General features: G+C 42.7%; 1 protein-coding gene and 1 pseudogene across 2 annotated transcripts in view; one reads left to right on the top strand and one right to left on the bottom strand.

The window, feature by feature from the left end:
* Positions 1-1,578: 1,578 nt before the first annotated feature.
* Positions 1,579-3,015, bottom strand: Mtf2-ps1 (metal response element binding transcription factor 2, pseudogene 1; annotated as a pseudogene).
* A 7,215-nt stretch (positions 3,016-10,230) lies between these two features.
* The window catches only part of Poc5 (POC5 centriolar protein), a 29,077-nt gene continuing 21,735 nt past the window's right edge, over positions 10,231-17,572 (top strand). Inside the window, exons 1-4 of one of the 2 annotated variants that reach the window (NM_001025647.1) lie at positions 10,266-10,475; positions 12,126-12,285; positions 13,517-13,606; positions 15,907-16,021. In NM_001025647.1, the coding sequence (NP_001020818.1) occupies positions 13,529-13,606; positions 15,907-16,021 (193 nt within the window). In that variant the 5' untranslated portion in view covers positions 10,266-10,475; positions 12,126-12,285; positions 13,517-13,528. Of the gene's footprint in view, positions 10,476-12,125; positions 12,286-13,516; positions 13,607-15,906; positions 16,022-17,572 lie in introns of both variants that reach the window. The other variant, XM_039101919.2, reaches the window with a different exon arrangement.

Consider the following 17,572-nt stretch of genomic DNA (forward strand, 5'->3'; position numbering starts at 1 on the left):
TTCCTGCCTGAAGTTGCTTTTCACACTTCCCTGATGTAGAAAGACAAAAGCAATGTTTTCCAAAGCCAGTGTTCGGAAAGCGTTGCCTCTATTTTCCTCACAGATCAGTGCACTGGGATAACAAAGCCCAGGGTATGTTGAAAAGTAATCTTGAGCTGATAAAGAAGTGAGGTTAAAAACCAGGTGGTGGCAGCATGTGCTTTTAATTACAGCACTTTTGAGTCAGAGACAGGTAGATTTTTGAGTTTAATGGCATCCTGGTCTAAAGAGTGCCAGGACAGCCAGCGCTACACAGAGAAACCCTGTCTTGAACAAAAAGAGAAGAAAAAGAAGGAGTAGGAAAAGAAACAAGAGGAAGAAGAGGAGGAGGAGGAAGAGGAAGAAGAGGAGGAGGAAGAGGAGGAGGAGGAAGAAGAGGAGGAGGAAGAAGAGGAGGAGGAAGAGGAGGAGGAGGAAGAGGAGGAGGAGGAAGAGGAGGAGGAGGAAGAGGAGGAGGAGGAAGAGGAGGAGGAGGAAGAGGAGGAGGAGGAAGAGGAGGAGGAGGAAGAGGAGGAGGAGGAAGAAGAGGAGGAGGAAGAAGAGGAGGAAGAAGAGGAGGAGGAAGAGGAGGAAGAGGAAGAGGAGGAAGAGGAAGAGGAGGAGGAGGAAAAAGAAGAACAAGAAGAACACGAAGAACAAGAACAATAAGAAAGCATGCCCAGTGTATTGGTTCTCCTTTCAGGAAGTGGAGAAAGATCAGTCTACCCACATCTAGGCCCCACTAAAATAGAATACCAGGTGGAAAATGCAGTATAGCTAGGGGGCCATAGCTAAACTGCCCCTTGAATTATTCACTAGGACCAGATAATTAAAGAGGTAGACAGTCAGACAAACGGGCAAGTGATATATAAGTAAATTGACTTAGTTTCAGTCTTAGTTTTTTTTGCCTGGTCCCATAATTTGTATTGCATAGGTCACATAATCACACACATACATATACACATATGTGTATATACATTACATGCAAAGAAGATATTAAGATGACAATGAAGTCTAGTCACAGAGCAATTTACAGGCTCAATACTTTTTTATATTTTGCTTGAAAGAAATTTCAATTCTTTACAGTCTTTCAGTAGACATTATATACACTGCACTTTATGATATCTAAAGGGTATTGAAATAAATCTCTCCAACATTTTGGTAACAAATCACACAATGTCTCTCCAAATACTTGTGTTATCTACATGACCTGTTTGCTCTGATAATCACTAATCATAAAAATTGACTCAATGGAATAATTATGAAAAGTGTCTAACACCATCCATGGGTTTGAGTCATGTTTAATATCCTCTCCTAGAAACAGTCTACAAATCTTAATGTTAAAAAAAAACAATTAAGTCTCTCCTCTGGTTTTTAAAAGATATCTTTTTTATGACAATATCTGTAACATTGACAAGTATCATTAAGGCCAGTATCCTCTCCTTTTGTATTTTTTGTGTTTTCTCTGTTCGTTTTTCTAAGAAAGATAACAAAGCCACACTTTTTAAAAACTGTACCAACAGAAAACGAGCGCAGCGAACATAAGGTTCAGTCCCAGGGTCAGGACGCAGTCGCTCCTCCCCACTCCACAAGATACTGCACCTTTCCATCCAGCGTCACCCGGTGAGCCAAAACCCGGTATTTCTCGCCACATACTATTCTACCTGCGGCACCAAAATAACTAGTGATGGAGTTTTTCGGGTGATTGAGCTGTAACTCCTGATCTGCTAAGCTATTCAGGATTTCTGTGTTAAGTTCTTCGAACTGGTGAGCTTCTTCGCCATCATCGTCTTTTACAACTTCTGAGTTCTGAGTCTGAAGTGCTCTTCGTGGAAGGCGACCTCTTCTTCTCCGCAAATGCGGTATTGCAGCAGGCCACGATCATCCTGTGTGAGTTCTTTTTCTAGAGTCAGATAATCCATAATGCCTGGAAATGCTAGGCGAGGAGTTTCTTTTGCACTGGAAGCACCTGTGAGGTCCACATCTGAGGTATTGAATGAATAATACAATTCCCTCAGTTCTCCCTATAGAACAAGGTAAATCTAACTTCAGATTCTCTGAAACTGATTCCTTATCCAAAGGTAGCTCAGCGGGTTTTTTTTTAATCATTTTTTTTTTTTATATGAGCCAGGAGGATGACCTTTTTTTCTATCCCATCACTTACTCCCCTTGGGGCAGATAAATTCATGGGATGTTCCTTCAGGTTCTTTCTCTGCTTTGAAAGCCACATTTGGTGGCACAGGAGGAACACAAATTCGCAACCCAAACAAATGCTTCTTCTTCTTTTTTTCTTTCCCAGACAAAAACATGATGTGGTAATCATTTAACGCCTCCAGAACATGCTCATATCTTTCAGATTTGGGGTTGTCTGCCAGCTCTCCAGGGTGCAATCGATCCCAGTTGTCATTAATGTATGTCATAAGCTCAAGTTCAGAATCAAAGTACATCTTGTGAATAACACTTGAAAGGCATAGGCGTGCTGTATCTACCCACTGTCATTGTAGACGTTTGAGGAATTCTGGTCCAGAACTGCAGACCGAGCAGATAAATATATAAAACCTACTTCCAAATAGCATTGGCTTTTGAAGGCATTGGACACAAGCCTCGTGAAACCACTGCTTACATTTGCAGCAACTGCAGCATCTTTAAATACCAGTCTCCAGGGCCTCCACAGTAGCAGTACCACCGACGGACATTGGCTTTATGACCTGCATCCCATTCACAGTCAGTCACACCAAAGGGTAATGTCTGCTTCATGACTTGCAGTGCTTTGGCATTTGGTCCTTTCTTAAGCGTGCCACCCCTCTTTGCTGTTGTTGCAAAAACACAAGGTCGACAAAGCCACTTTTCACCTGAATCAATCACACTCGAGTCAGTATGAGGCATACGACACAGCTGGCAACATCCTTGACCACGCTTATCACATATAACCATTTCATTGGGAGCTTCTGAGTACTCTTCTTGACATATTGTGCAGACCATTTCCCCACTCCCAGTGGCTCCTGTTTGGGTGTTCTTCCAGAGAACCCAGGTTTTAGAACTGTCCCCCAATATGTGAAGCAGCTCTGCTTCAATATGTTTATCTTTTTGATAGTCCCAAGATAAAACAAGCCATCTGACCATCTAGCTAAGACATCTTGACCCTCTTGAAATTTACATGCTGGGCTTTTGGCTTTATGCCCATCCTGGAAAGACAGCTTGCTAAAGGATGCTGAGGTCTTTGGGTTTTGACATGAAGGCGACCACTTGTGGACTGGTGAATTACCTGCTCCCGTAGAGTCTCTCCCTAGTAGGAACTTCCATCCCTCTATTGTACAGCTCCAGTTTCCCTCCTCTTCTTTGGTAACAGTGATCAGCCATGATACCTCCACCACACTCCTGATCCCAATAGCCTTGCCACTACTCTAGTCCATGACGAACCACTTGGCAGCTCCCTTGGTCACTGAAGCAGTGCCAACCACTTCATACAGGAAAATAGAAGCAATCATGTTCCCTGAGAGTCCAAGCACTCATTGGGCCCCCGCCTGAGCGGGAACCCTGTACACACACACACACACACACACACACACACACACACCGAATTCCTTGGGCATGAGAATGTGTGTTGTCACCCGGGCCTCAAACACAGACCACTTAGCTATAATCCTTCACCATGTTGGTTTCCCTCAGACTACTCTGATCTTAGATTTTTATGTGTTCTATTATTTTTCTCAACTTCAAAGACCTTATAAATATTATACGGCTTTCCCAATTTTCACATTTAGCGTCACGTTGGAAGACCCACGCAGAGATTTTTTGGTGGGGCTGGATGTTGGAGAGTATTTAGGATCATGTTATGTAAAAGACATTAGAGGAGAAAATGGTACAGTCCTGTGGCGTCACGAGAAAATAATTTGCAAATGTGACTGTCAATGGTGCCAAGTGTGACAAAATCTGGAATTTCCTGCAGTCGTGTCTGTAGGGGATTGCCTCAACTGTACTGATTGAGGTGGGGCAGTCCACCCACTGTGGGTGGTACCATTTCCTGACTGAGACTCGGGACTGTATCAGAGGAGAATGGGGTCTGAGTAGCCTGCAGGCACTCATTTCTCCCTTCAGGCACCTAAAACACCAGCTGTTCCAAGTCCCCACTTCCATACTTTCCATCACGGTCTTAACTGTAAGCTAAAATGAGTCCTTTCTCCCTTAAGTTGCTCTTCTCAGAGCATTATTTAATCACAGCAACAAGAAAATTGATAAAGACCGTGGAGAATGTAAGGGCTGGAGGCCAGGAAGAAAACAATGAAAATAGTCCATCAAGAAAGAGTTCAACTGGAAGAGCTTGAAGGGGCTCGAGACCCCATATGAACAACAATGCCAACCAACCAGAGCTTCCAGGGACTAAGCCACTACCTAAAGACTATACATGGACTGACCCTGGACTCTGACCTCATAGGTAGCAATGAATATCCTAGTAAGAGCAGCAGTGGAAGGGGAAGCCCTGGGTCCTGCTAAGACTGAACCCCCAGTGAACTAGATTGTTGGGGGGAGGGCGGCAATGGGGGGGAGGATGGGGAGGGGAACACCCATAAAGAAAGGGAGGGGGAGGGGTTAGGGGGATGTTGGCTCGTAAACCGGGAAAGGGAATAACACTCGAAATGTAAATAAGAAATACTCAAGTTAATAAAAAAGAAAGAAAGAAAGAAAGAAAGAAAGAAAGAAAGAAAGAATTCAAGTGGAATTCAGCAATGGCTTAACCAAGAACAGAGGGGATGAGGTGAGGACAGGATATACTAGGACAGGTGCGAAACAGTCATTTTATTAGCATTTTCTTGAAGCATCTTCTGTTTTCCTCCATCTTCTCAAGTACTCCCCCCTCTTTTTCAGGCTCTGCTATCACCACACAATCTCTATTAAAGAGGGTCAAGGTTCCATTCTGGGTCCTCTGCTTATTTTACTCACCATGCCATCTGATCCTTTAATCTAAACTGCAGTCATCTGTCCTCTTTTGCCCCAGGCATCTATGTGACAAACCACACTAAAGCACAGTGGCTTTAGGCAATTAACATTTATTTGGCACATGACTCTGCAGAAAAGCTTTTCAGTCCTTTTGGCACTGCCCTATAGGCTAGGTCTGGTTTTATTATGCAGGCTGGTTTTCTCATGGGGTTCTCTAATATCTGGGACTACAGGTGTGTACCATCATACTCCTGTAAGTACCTGTAAGTGTCCTGTAAGTACCTGAGTGGGTACTACCAGTCGAACCCAGGCGTGTTTTCATGAATAAGACAGAAGGCAAGAGCAAACCATACCAAATACCTAAGCATTTTAAAGCTTCTGGTCATATCTTGTAGAATGCTATGTCAGAAATGTAGACAAACACATCTGTGTCCTTCCACAAGGTCAGCCTGGGTAGAATAACAATAAATTCACAAGGTACGGTGGCTTTATTTCCACACTGTTCAAGTAGTCTTCATTTTCTTGCAACCAACCTTGCTAGGCAAGCAGTTTCATTTGCTTCAGTCTTAGTGATTAACAGTCAGGTCACACAGGAAAAATATCTTTATTTACATATAGATGGAGAGATAGATGGGTGATTATGTACATTACAGAAGGGATATGAAGGGTTAAAGAGGCCATAGCAGAGATTGGGGGGGGGGGTTCAAAGAAGCTGAACAGAGGCAGAAGGGGACGTGATAGAGGTGCAGAAAGAGTGTCTGTTATACACTACCTCAGAGTGAAAGGCTGGAAAACAACTTTCCAAGAAAATGGTCAGAAGAAGTAAGCTGGAGTAGCCATTCTAATATCAAATAAAATCAATTTTCAATTAAAAGTCATCAAAAAAGATAAGGAAGGACACTTCATATTCATCAAAGGAAAAATCCACCAAGATGAACTCTCAATCCTCATCTTCGGTTGGTTTATATACAAGTGTGCAATTTCTAGGCTTGAAAGTAAAATGATGCTATCTGGTGCTGGATAGAGGAGCCTTATTTTTATTATGGCAGCTTGCTATTTTTGTAACATGGTGATTTGGTTGAACACAATAAAGTACAGTAGTAACTGATCTCCCCTTCTTCCTGGATGAGTGAGGAGATGATTAAATGTTGATGTCAGCATCCTTGAGCATATTCAGATGAGCTTCTGCTTCTGTTGAAAAGGATGCTGTGTTTGATTGTGGTCCGAAGCTTTGAAGCACTACTTGGCATCTCCTTCCTTGGAGGTCTCACTGTTTAAACATAACAGATTTGATAGCTTGTTGGTAAGGTGAGGTCCAGCTTGTCTCCACTAGGTCATCTTCATGTGAATCGGTGGTTATACGGTTTTGTTTTAGGGATATTTCATTTTTTTAATAACGGTTTTAGCTGACATTCATGGAGAGAATGAATCCTTAGAACTGTGCCACTAGTGAAAGGAAATCCTGTCTAGAGTATGTTTCTTTACAAAGCTGTGTCACACCATCCTTTGGGCCCTCTGCTGGAAAAGTAGAATCAAGTCTCAAATAATGCCTTTTAAATTGTATCCTCTAGTATTATAGATGTAGGACAGTACTGTATCATACCTCTGTGGATGTAAAATAGCTTGTACCTGCTTTATGATACGTAGTAGTGACCGTGCTTTATCAGAGCTGTTTTTAATGATGTTGCTCAGAATGTTTTCTTTCCAGATGATGATTGAGAAGCTAATTTAAAAAAAAATGGTGCCAGGTACCACAAGAGTAACAGAACTGTGCTGTTTTCTCGGGTTTTGTTTTTTTACTTTTTTTTTTTTTAATGGAGTGTGCTGGATGTCTCTACAGTTTTGTTCAGATGACAGCAGAACCTGGAAAAGCTGTTGCTGCTGTTGATGCATAACACACTGCTATTATTGGTCTTTTTATATAAATATGAATATATATATATACAGATATATAATTTGAATTTTTTGAAACTTTAGCTGTGCTGTCAACTTTGGAAAAAAGTATCCCCGTTTACTGTGTTGAGTTGGCACTGTACAGAAATTAACAGCCATATTGGTCTAGAAATGTTGAACTTAAGTTTTTTCCATTTGTACAGGGGTAACACACTGTATTAAATATGTAAGGTCTTATCTACGTGGGTTTGATTACAAAAACTAATAAAGTATTCGCTAAATTAAAAAAAAAATCACCAGTAGCAGAAAATTTTCAAATTTCCCTTTCTATCACTGCAAGAAAGTAGAGGAAAAAAATAAAATTATGAGGATTTACTTCAAAAAAAAAAAAAGAGTGTCTGTTATAGGAGGGGTCAGATAATTAATCCCACTGGAGGTCTGCTATAGAGTCAGGGCTGCATCATACTTCCGGAGAATGCAAACTGTGGAGGTGAGGGGTAGAATCAGGTCTAAACAGATTAACTGGCTCATGCCTGTGGGGCCATAGAGATCTGTTAATCCCTTCACACACACACACAGACACACACACACACGCACGCACGCACGCACGCACATGGACACGCACATGGTGGTCAGATGACAGATTGGTGAGCCTTTCACTATCAGTGTTAAGAGTTTTCCTTCGAGGAGTCCAAATGAGGAAGTTACACCCTTTTCTCAATCTGGTCTCAGGCGTGTTTTGCCTGGAATGTTTTAATATGCTCATAAGTAGAAAGTAGTATCCTTTCTTCTTATAGAAAGGAGTTGTTAGTGTGTGTATCCTGAGTGGTGTTGGACAGTGCTGTTTTATGTGCCCACCATGATGCACTGCCATTGAACTTCTGCACTCAAAATGGAGCCAAGTGATGTTGGTAAGATGGAGTCTCTCAAAGCAAGGTGGAGTCTGAAAAAAAAAAAAAAAAAGAAAACCCATGGGCACAGCCTGATCAAACACTGCACAGTGTTCCTTAGCGTCCTTTGGGGCCCAGGTGGGAAAGCAATAAGATCAGGCAAATGCCACAGATGCAAGGGAAAGATGAAAAAGTGAAACCATTTCCAAAACAATCCACATCTATTTATGAAAACTCCCGATTTAGATCTATAGATCCAAGCTCCTTCCTCTACTCTGGACATGTTTATTCAATGATCCAGGGAACAGCCCACTTGCAAACTCCAAGCATTTTATTTAAAGCGTATTTAACATTGAATTTTGATCTTCTTTCACAATCTGCTCTTCTGACGCTCTCTTTTCCAATACAATATGGCGATACCATCCACTGTTACTCAAGCCAAGTAGTCCTTGACATTTTTCTCTCCGACAAGATCCATAAATTCTATCTTCAGAACACCTCATAGAAAATTTCTCTTCAGCCTCCTTTAAGTTGTTTTTAATCTCTCTTCTAAAATCCTAAAAATAAATCATTTACCTTTGATGTAAAATCTCATATTTTTCTTGAGGTATTCAGTCTGGCCTCCCCGCCATGCTGGTCCAGCCAGGCAAGTGGGCAGCTTTCTCTTCACTTTTGAGATTCCTGCATCACTGACTTTTGTTCATTATCCAGCTACAGGAGCCAAATCAATGAGCTCCGGTTTCAGTGAGAGAGCATGTCTCAAAAAATAAGGTGGGGTGTAACTGAAGAAGACACCTGACATGAACCTCTGGCCTCCACACACAGTAGCACACATACAAGTATGAGGAAGAAAAACACTGGATTATAGCAACGGGAACATACAAAGATGCATGTGCATGGGGTCTATTAGGATTTCCTCTAGGCTCCGCCCAACAGTTACCTAGCAACAGCCAGGTACCAGCCTGGCCTCAAATGCTCTCTCAATCCCTCCCTCCCTCCCTCCCTCCCTCCCTCCCTCCCTCCCTCCCTCCCTCTCCCCACCCCAACCCCAGCCTGCCTTTTACCTTCTTCATCTCTTCCTCTCTCCTCTCTTTCTGTCCTTTTTTGTCCCCATTTCTCTGCCTCTACCCCTCCTCCAGGTCCTAAATAAACTCCCCTTTATACTACTCCTGTCACATGACTTGGTTATTCAGAACCACTGCCATTACCACTCCTTTTATAAAACACAACAGGGTCACCAAGTAGTATTCAACTAAACAACAATTATTAGAACAAAGTATAGAATTACTTCTAGTGTTAGTAACTTGTCTTTTAAAATAAGCTTGGGGGGGATGGAAATCAACATAGCTAATGCCAAAGAAATTTCTGGTGATTTTCTTCATTATCATTCAAAGTAAGAGTTAGTGAAATGGTTCAATGGGTAAAAGCATTTATCACCAAGACTTATGACCTGCGTTCAATCCCCAGGTCAAGTCACACGTGGTGAAAATAGAGAATAAACTCCTCCCTTGTCCTCTACTTCCACATATGCACCGTGCCCCTCACCACACACACACACACACACACACACACACACACACACACACACACACAGCATAACTTTTAAAAGATAATAAAAATCTAGCTCTTGACAAATGCAAGTCGGTGAGGCTCCAGTCGTGCCACTTCCGTATACAGAAATAAGAAAGTGGCATCATCTAGGTTACAAAAAGGGAGGTGTATCAAACAGATTATTATTTTCTAGATTGGGGTCTTAACTAGCCGAATCCTTTCACCTGGACCTTTACATATCTCTAGTCATATTTATCACCAAGTGTAGTGAAAGGGTTGAAAAACTGGTGTTTTTATATGTCCGTGTGATGTCTGTTTTAATATATTGACTCATTTAATCTCCCTAGACCGTACAATGTGGGGTAGCACTACGGAAGGTGATAATGAGTGCTTGGTAAAACGGAGTTTTAAATTGTAATTGTGATCTGTGTTAAGGTCGATATTCCACCAAAAGTTTCGGCCTTGCAACCTATAGCATTTAGGTCATTGGCAAAACTTAGGCGGGCAGTGTTTTATACCCTCATCTTCAAAATTCCTGACATTATTTGTTAAACTCAGACTCCCTAATCCAAAACTAAAGAAATCAATAGAGCACCTCGGGCGTTTGTATTTTTAGGACATCGCCAGGCCAGCGATTCTATGGCCTGCTGTCTGTGCATGAAACTAAATAAACCTCGAGGCTTTGTGCCAAGACCAAACTCCTTGTTGAAAATCAGCAGCATGCAGCTTTTGCAGACTTGCGGGGATCAATTAAATTTGTCTGCACTGCCGCCCCGTAGTAGTCTTCAGCCACAGAGCAGCATTAAGCATGCGCCGTGTACCGGGAACTCTGGGCGGGCCTTTGCCTGTAAATCTCTGACTTCCGGCTTCTCCGGCAGAGACCCCCTTAGGCTCCGCCCACTTTCCGAGGGCCAATCAAATGTAAGATTGCTGAAGCTGTGGACCAATGGCTAGATCTGTCTTTCATCAGGGCCCCTAGTTTGAAACTGTCAAGTGGCTGCTAGGGAAGCCGCTGTGCTTGCAGTGGTTGTGGCGGTGACGCCGGCTGTCGCGGCGAGTCGGGAGTCGAAGTTTGGCGGAGACGGTGACTACCGGTGGCGGGACCCAGGCCGGTTCCTACCAGTCAGTTTTGGGGGCATTGTCCCTGGAGGTGCCCAGAAAGAGGACACAAGTGATGCAAACTAAGTAGGTCCTGCTCTTTAGGACGTGAGGAGATAGTCTGACATAACGTTGTGTTTTATTAAGAAAGAGTTGAGTTTAAATGGAGCTGGATTGAAGGGTGGTGAAATAAAACTTGGAAGGGACTGGCGCTCGCCCTCTCTTTGCATGCAGTTAGGATCAGGGAAGTCGCCTTGCTGCCAGCTACACGTTGGTTCCTTCTCTGCCTCTTTGAGGTTGCATTTCAATTCCCGGAGCCCGCTTTTCAGTTAAGATATACCCGTGGCAAAGAGAAGCATTCGAACTATCTTGCGGTTTCTGCTTACGTTAAAGAACACTGAGAATGTAGTGGAATGATGTATGTCACCCACTAAAGCATCATTCTTCTGAACCCAGAAACTGTGAGGAAGCGCCACTGTTGTCTCAAGTTGATTGCCATGCCTGTTTGCAAAAATAGCGTATTTTCCAAAAGTACCATCGTTTTCTGACTACAATATGTATTTAAGAAACAATTTTGACATCTGAGCACACCAGCCCATTTGTTACTAAAAAATCCACAGTTCCCAACTCTGGTTGCCTATCAGGCCTGCAAACAAGTCATAAGGGAAGGTGTAATTAAAATTTAAACGGACCAAATTACCACAGTGGTTGATTTGAAATTAGCGAAGTATTCATTCCTTCATGTAAATTTGTGCTTGTTTTATCTTTCCTTCATGGCTTAATGGAACACAGTCGCAGCTCAATTTAGTTTACTTATCTTCTGTGTGCATACCAATGCTGAATAAAAGAGAAATTCCCCTTCCACAATCCGGCTGCAGCCTGGCGTTCAATTCCGTGGTTTCCCCTACATCTCTCCCTTCTTCGTCAGTGCCTTTATCTCATTAATTTTCTTAGCAAACTGTCATCAAGGCCTGTTCCAGAAGCAGCTGAATCTGTCACAGATGTCACAGCAGCTTCCTGAGTTGCATGCTGAGGGCTTTCCTTGCCCCTTTTGGCCAGTGACCTCATCCTGCTCCCCACTCAGTTCCAGTGCTCCGGCTTCCTCCAGTCTCACTGCTGACTCTTCACTGTCCTTAAAAGTTAGCAGTTTAGATTCTCACAGCAGTCCTCCATTAGGGTTGTGAACTCCTTTGAAGCTAAAAATCCTTCTAGAAAAGATCCATGTTTATAACCTAAAAGGTGCGTGCAATTGTGTCTGGTCTTCAGGATAATAATTATTTACCATAATGGGTAATCCTATTCACCCCCATTTCTTTAGGATACTCTTAAAAGGTCAGTGCCTCCTCAGTGTAAATCCCCAGCCTATGCTTGTAATGCAGGGGTCTAGGCTAGGCGCATCCCAGCCATTATGAATTCCAGTGCCTGGAACAGTGTCCTGAGTAGCAACAGCTATCCTTCTATAACCACAGTCAGCAGACTGATCCCCAGACTCTGCAGATACCTAAGTCTTCGGATGCTCAAGAGACCTGAATAAAATTGCTTAGTATCTGTGCGTTGCCTGCTAGGCATACCATCCTTCACACTTCAAACCATGTCCAGTTTACTTATAACCCTAATGCAGCCAATATAAATGCTGGGTGAGTAGTTATTGCACAGAATTGTCCTGGGGATGGTGATAAGAAAAGCCTGTGCATGTTCAGTACCGATGCAATTTTAAGAAAGACTTTTGACCCACAGTTGAATGCATCCATGGCCGAGGGACCGGGACATACTGAGGGCTGACTGCTGTGTGCCCACAGCTGTTCCCAGTGCTTCAAAGTCAACCTCATGCTCACACAGCTGGCACTGAACTCGCCGACCTTCCTCCCAGTCTCACTGGCCCACAGTCCTTGCTTCGGTGAGTAGCAGAATACTTCATCTAGTTACTCTGGACACAGATATGTCCGCATCTGTAGTCCCACTCGGATGTTTCAAGTGCTCATTGATCATGAGCTCGTATGGTCACCACTGTAGCACAGCCATCTCAGAGCCACACCTCAGAGCCCTTGCCAAGGCTGCATTCACATTTGTCTCCTAGGTCAGTTCTGAGGAGAACCTTTACTGCTTGGATTACTATAGTTGGCTCCCGATGGACTGGACTCTAGGTTTAGAATCCCAGTCCGTCCCAAAGCTTTCAGAGTAACGTTTCTTCTCTTAAAATATCAGTCTTTTAAAAGGGCAGTGTTCGGAAATGTAGCTGTACAGTAAAGGTCTGGCTTTGCATAGCTGCATGTGCATCCAGTCCTCAGCATTGCAAATGTAAGTAACTAACTAACAAGATTGTTTCACACACTTAATATCGTATGTGAAAATTCAGCCTCTGACTGTGAAAGGTCATAATTATAGCGCTTGAGTCTGTCTCTCAGGACGGACCCCCACGTCTTTCAGGTCTCAGTACCTGGGCCATGCTGTCTGACTTACTGCTGTTCAGATAGTTTGAAGAGTTACTGTTTGCCTTTTAATCCACCCCCCTTTAAGTTGTTTTCTTTAGTTAAGACATAATGATTTCTATGTGTATGTTTCAGTATGTTGTAATGTATAAACTTAATTCTCTTAAAACAGTATTCCCAAAATGTAAGTATCTCAGAAAGGGAATTCTTAGGGTGTCTTAGTTCAACATAACACAGGAAAGCATTTGGTCCCTGGGTAAGGCTGAAGAATGGTGACCACATGCTCTTCTCTGACTCAGCCTGCAGGAAATTGTTCCAAAGCATCTTTCTTCAGACTTTTGTGTATTTAGCACACCTCTTTGAGGGTATTATAGAATCACAAATGTTGGAAGTAAGTCCCTTGTCTGGCCCTATGATTCTTGCTTGTAAGTGCTCAGTATGTTCAGTTGGGTGATTTCCTTTAAATGACATGAAAAATATTTGCAAGTTAGAGCACTGTTGCACTCTGTGTGTTTAAAAGCTGAGGCTTCGGGGCTGGGGATTTAGCTCAGTGGTAGAGCGCTTACCTAGGAAGCGCAAGGCCCTGGGTTCGGTCCCCAGCTCCGAAAAAAAAGAACCCCAAAAAAAAAAAAAAAAAAAAAAAAGCTGAGGCTTCAGTATTACGAGAGACAACTAAAGTTAACCTGTGCTATTGTGTAGTATTTGTACAGAATGTCGTCTGATGAGGACAAGTGTTCACTTCATGTTGCTCACAATGACTCTGATCGTTCAGTCTCCACAGACCTTCAGGTAGGAAGACATTTAAATTTATTGTGACTTTAAAAAATTATAAAACCGGGCTGGGGATTTAGCTCAGTGGTAGAGCGCTTACCTAGGAAGCGCAAGGTCCTGGGTTCGGTCCCCAGCTCCGAAAAAAAGAACAACAAAAAAAAAAAAATTATAAAACCCTGTGTAATGGTGCACACCTTTAATCTCAGCACTCGGAAGGCAAAGGCAGAGGCAGAGAGATCTCTTTGAGTTTAAGGCCAGCAGGGTCCAGATAGAGAGTTCCAGGACAGTCAGGGCTACATAAAGAGACTGTACTCCCCCCGAAAAATTTAAACAAAGTATTAGTTTGTGGCAAAACCAGAAATGCATTTTTTATTTACTCATTCCCCTCACAGTGAGGTATTTGCATTTACAATGTTATCAGCTCTCTACTAATTTGGGGAGTATATTGTTTTAAGTTTTCTGAAAATAGCCATGAACTATTTAAAAAGCTTTTTCTGCAAAGGTTTTAACATAATGGGAAAAAAACCTCAGAATTTTGGAACGTTTTGTGAAATGTTCTCATTTAACTGCCTCTGCCAAATGCTTTCTTCTTTAATGAAAAGTAGCAGAATGTCAGCCATCTGAGGTTCTAGGGCTCTCTGATGTTCTGTGCAGTGAGGTTCTCGTTCCTGTCACCACTACACGACATAATCTGCCACCTTGAACCTGGACACTGACAGATGAGTTAGGAGAATGGTCTAGTTAAGGTTCTGTTACTTTCATGAGATAGTCAAATCCCACAGGCCATGCTGTCTAACTACCTTAGCTGCAGGGAGGTGGAAGAAGCAGATGACCATTTCAAACCCTGGGGCTTATTAATTTACAGGGAAAAAAGGAGAAATGGGTGTTCCTGGTCAATTAGCAAGGATACTGCAGAAGACTTGGAATTCTGTACATTTTTTTTTTAAGACCAACAAATACCTTATATCTTATCCCAATGTATCATATCAAGTTAAGGTTGCCTTTCTTCTATTTTAACTACCAGATATGACTTAGAAAAAAGTGTTTAATTTAAGAATATTTTAACCTATTTAAAGAATTATAATTACTTTTATCAATATGAAAATTATACATTATGACATGCTACATAAATTCTTTTCCTGACACAGAGTTTTACTTTGTGTCTTCAGCCCAGGCTAGCTTCTAACTCCTGAACCCCTTCTCTTCAGTCCTCAGTGTTCCAACTGCATCCATGCTTACAGCCTCACGTGCTACACTTCCTAATACTAGGGAAGCAGTGAAAACTCTGTGCTTAGTGCCTTGAAAGGGAATCACTAACAAAGAGGACTTGATTACAACCCTGTGAAGAGGGCTCTGGTGCTAAGGTTTTCTGTCATATGCCTTCTGTCACTATATGGGTGTCTGATTCTCCCAGGTCATTAATATACAAAAATTGTGTTTCTTTCACCTAATATTTAATTCATGTGTGTGTGTGTGTGTGTGTGTGTTAAATAGAATCCAAGATGAAACTCAAACCACCTCACCCTTTCACATTGAAATTTCACAATTTTCAGACAGAATAATACAAACTCTTTTACAAACAATTTTACTTAAAATTCAATGCTAAAACAGAGCTATTATCATACATATTTATTTTTTTAAATGCAAATCCATGGCATTTTCTTCTAACAACAGCAGCAAAAATAAACCAGCTGCCTTGATGAGTGTGGCTAGGGGAAACAAAACACTGTGTAGTTTCAGCAGCTTGACCCTCCGGTTTGCTTCTTGTGAGTTACATAATATCAAGGAAGCCGGTGCCTTCTGTGGTGGTGTGTGCTAGGCTGCCAGTGGCTCAGGTGGCTGAAGCAGGAAGAGTAAGGGTTAATGGCAACCTGAGCTACTTAGCAAGTCCCAGTCTGGGGAATATCAAGAATCCTGTTGAGAAAAAGAGGGCGGGGGCTTGGGGATATTGAAAGAGTGAAGACACAATGGAGAGAGAGAAAATATAAACTGAGTCTCAATTTAAGTTCTTGAAAGTGATAGCTTTTAATAGCGTGTCTTGTCTCATCATCAGTTAAATTGATATGAAATGTAAGAAAGAGAAAGAAGTGTTTTATTGAATCACCAACATGTTTCCTCTTTAAACATTTAACTGTAAATGTCAAAGTCATACCAGAAGCACTCAAAAGACTCAAGCTTAGCAAAAGAAGTAAACTTTTCTGTATTGTGGTAAGTATATGACTATTATGTGGTTAAATAGGTTTCTTAACAACAAAAACCTGAGTGTTTGGATGCAACATTGTAGCTGTCACAATGCACTTGTTCTCGGCTTCTGGCAGGAGGAATATGAAGAACTGCTTCGCTATGCTGTTGTGAACCCAAATGTTGAGTCTGGTGTTTCACGGCCGTCTCACCTTAGAGGAGAAGCGGTACCGGACAGATTTCCTGTGCTAGGTATGCTTCACCAGCCAGGTTACGTACAGTTGTCAAGATACCAACCCTTGTGATCCTGAGTCTGTTGGTGGTGCTGACGTGACTATAGTGATGTCCCCACCGCCAGCGGGCTCCTCTTAACCCATGCTGTGAAGCAGTATAATGTTGGCCTGCCTCACATTTACTGTCATTCCTGCCTCTTCTGACAGCTGGATTTTTATTTAAACTTGAGTTGAATTTTAACTTTATGAAAAGTAATCAGAGCAACACAACAGTGATTATCTCTGTACATGGGTTCTGGGATTCCATCCTCAAATCCTCAGCTTACATGGCAAGCACTTTGCCTGCTGACTTCTCTTCCCAGCCCTTGTCCGTTTAGCAGTCTGCAGCACTCGAGTGTGCTCAGTAGGAGTTGTACATTAAGATAATCAATGTAGAGCCTCACAGTGGAGGTGCACACCTGTGATCCTCACACTCGGGAGGCAGGGGCAGGAGGATGTGTTGTATGCCTCAGTTCCTGATCCAGGAGTTTTATGCCAGATTATTCTGACAACCAAATGCCCAAGCCTTGGGATCCAAAGGCTGTCCCAACCCTGCCCTCCGAATCCCTTAAGTTGCCCTGTGAACCCCATACGGATACTCATACGTTGTTGGCAATGTTTCTGTGGCATGGGGAATAGTTCAGGTCATCAGGACAAAGGCGGGCCTATTTGTGGACTCTCGGCAGTAGATTTAGTATCGATACAAGCCAGGTTGTGCTTGGATAAAGGGGTTAAAGGAAGCAATGGAAAGCAAGCTTTTTCCCTCTTCATTCCTTATTTAGTGACGAGCGAGCTCCCACCGTTCATTCTGCATAAGCACTCTCTTCGTGGGTGTGTATATGTACAAGTATGTTTGCAGATGACATCGGGTTCTAGGGACTGAACTCAGGTTGTCCAGCTTGGCAGCCAGCGTCTTCACCTGCTGAGCCATCTCATGGTCCCTGAATGAATACTCCCGAGAGGGTTAGAGAGCCAACATGGGCAGGATCACACAGCTGCCGCAGTTCACAGAGGCAAAAGCTCCTGGGTCTCTGCTAAGTGAGAGCCCTAGTCTCTTCCTCATCCCCAACATTTGTAGATCTTCACACATGTACACTATCCCTGTCCTGACTGCTGCACTGGAACAATAGTGCCATGACCAGATAAATAATTTACTATGGCACAGTTCTTCTACCTAAATTTCATTTTTTAAGAGATATAAACCTTGGATTTATTCATTGTACATCAAGGGTGGCAGTCATATTTTAGCTACCAGGTATTTTTCTTTTTCTCTTCCTTTCTTTCTTTTCAGACAGGGTTTCTCTTTGTAGTCTTGGCTATCCTGGAACTCTGTAGACCAGGCTGGCCTAGAACTCAGAGATCTCCTGCCTCTGCCTCCCAAGTGTGAGGATCACAGGCGTGCGCCTCCACTGTGAGGCTCTACATTGATTATCTTAATGTACAACTCCTACTGAGCACACTCGAGTGCTGCAGACTGCTAAACGGACAAGGGCTGGGAAGAGAAGTCAGCAGGCAAAGTGCTTGCCGTGTA

The sequence above is a fragment of the Rattus norvegicus genome, chromosome 2 (assembly GCF_036323735.1).
Source record: "Rattus norvegicus strain BN/NHsdMcwi chromosome 2, GRCr8, whole genome shotgun sequence".
Classification (NCBI taxonomy): Eukaryota; Metazoa; Chordata; class Mammalia; order Rodentia; family Muridae; genus Rattus; species Rattus norvegicus.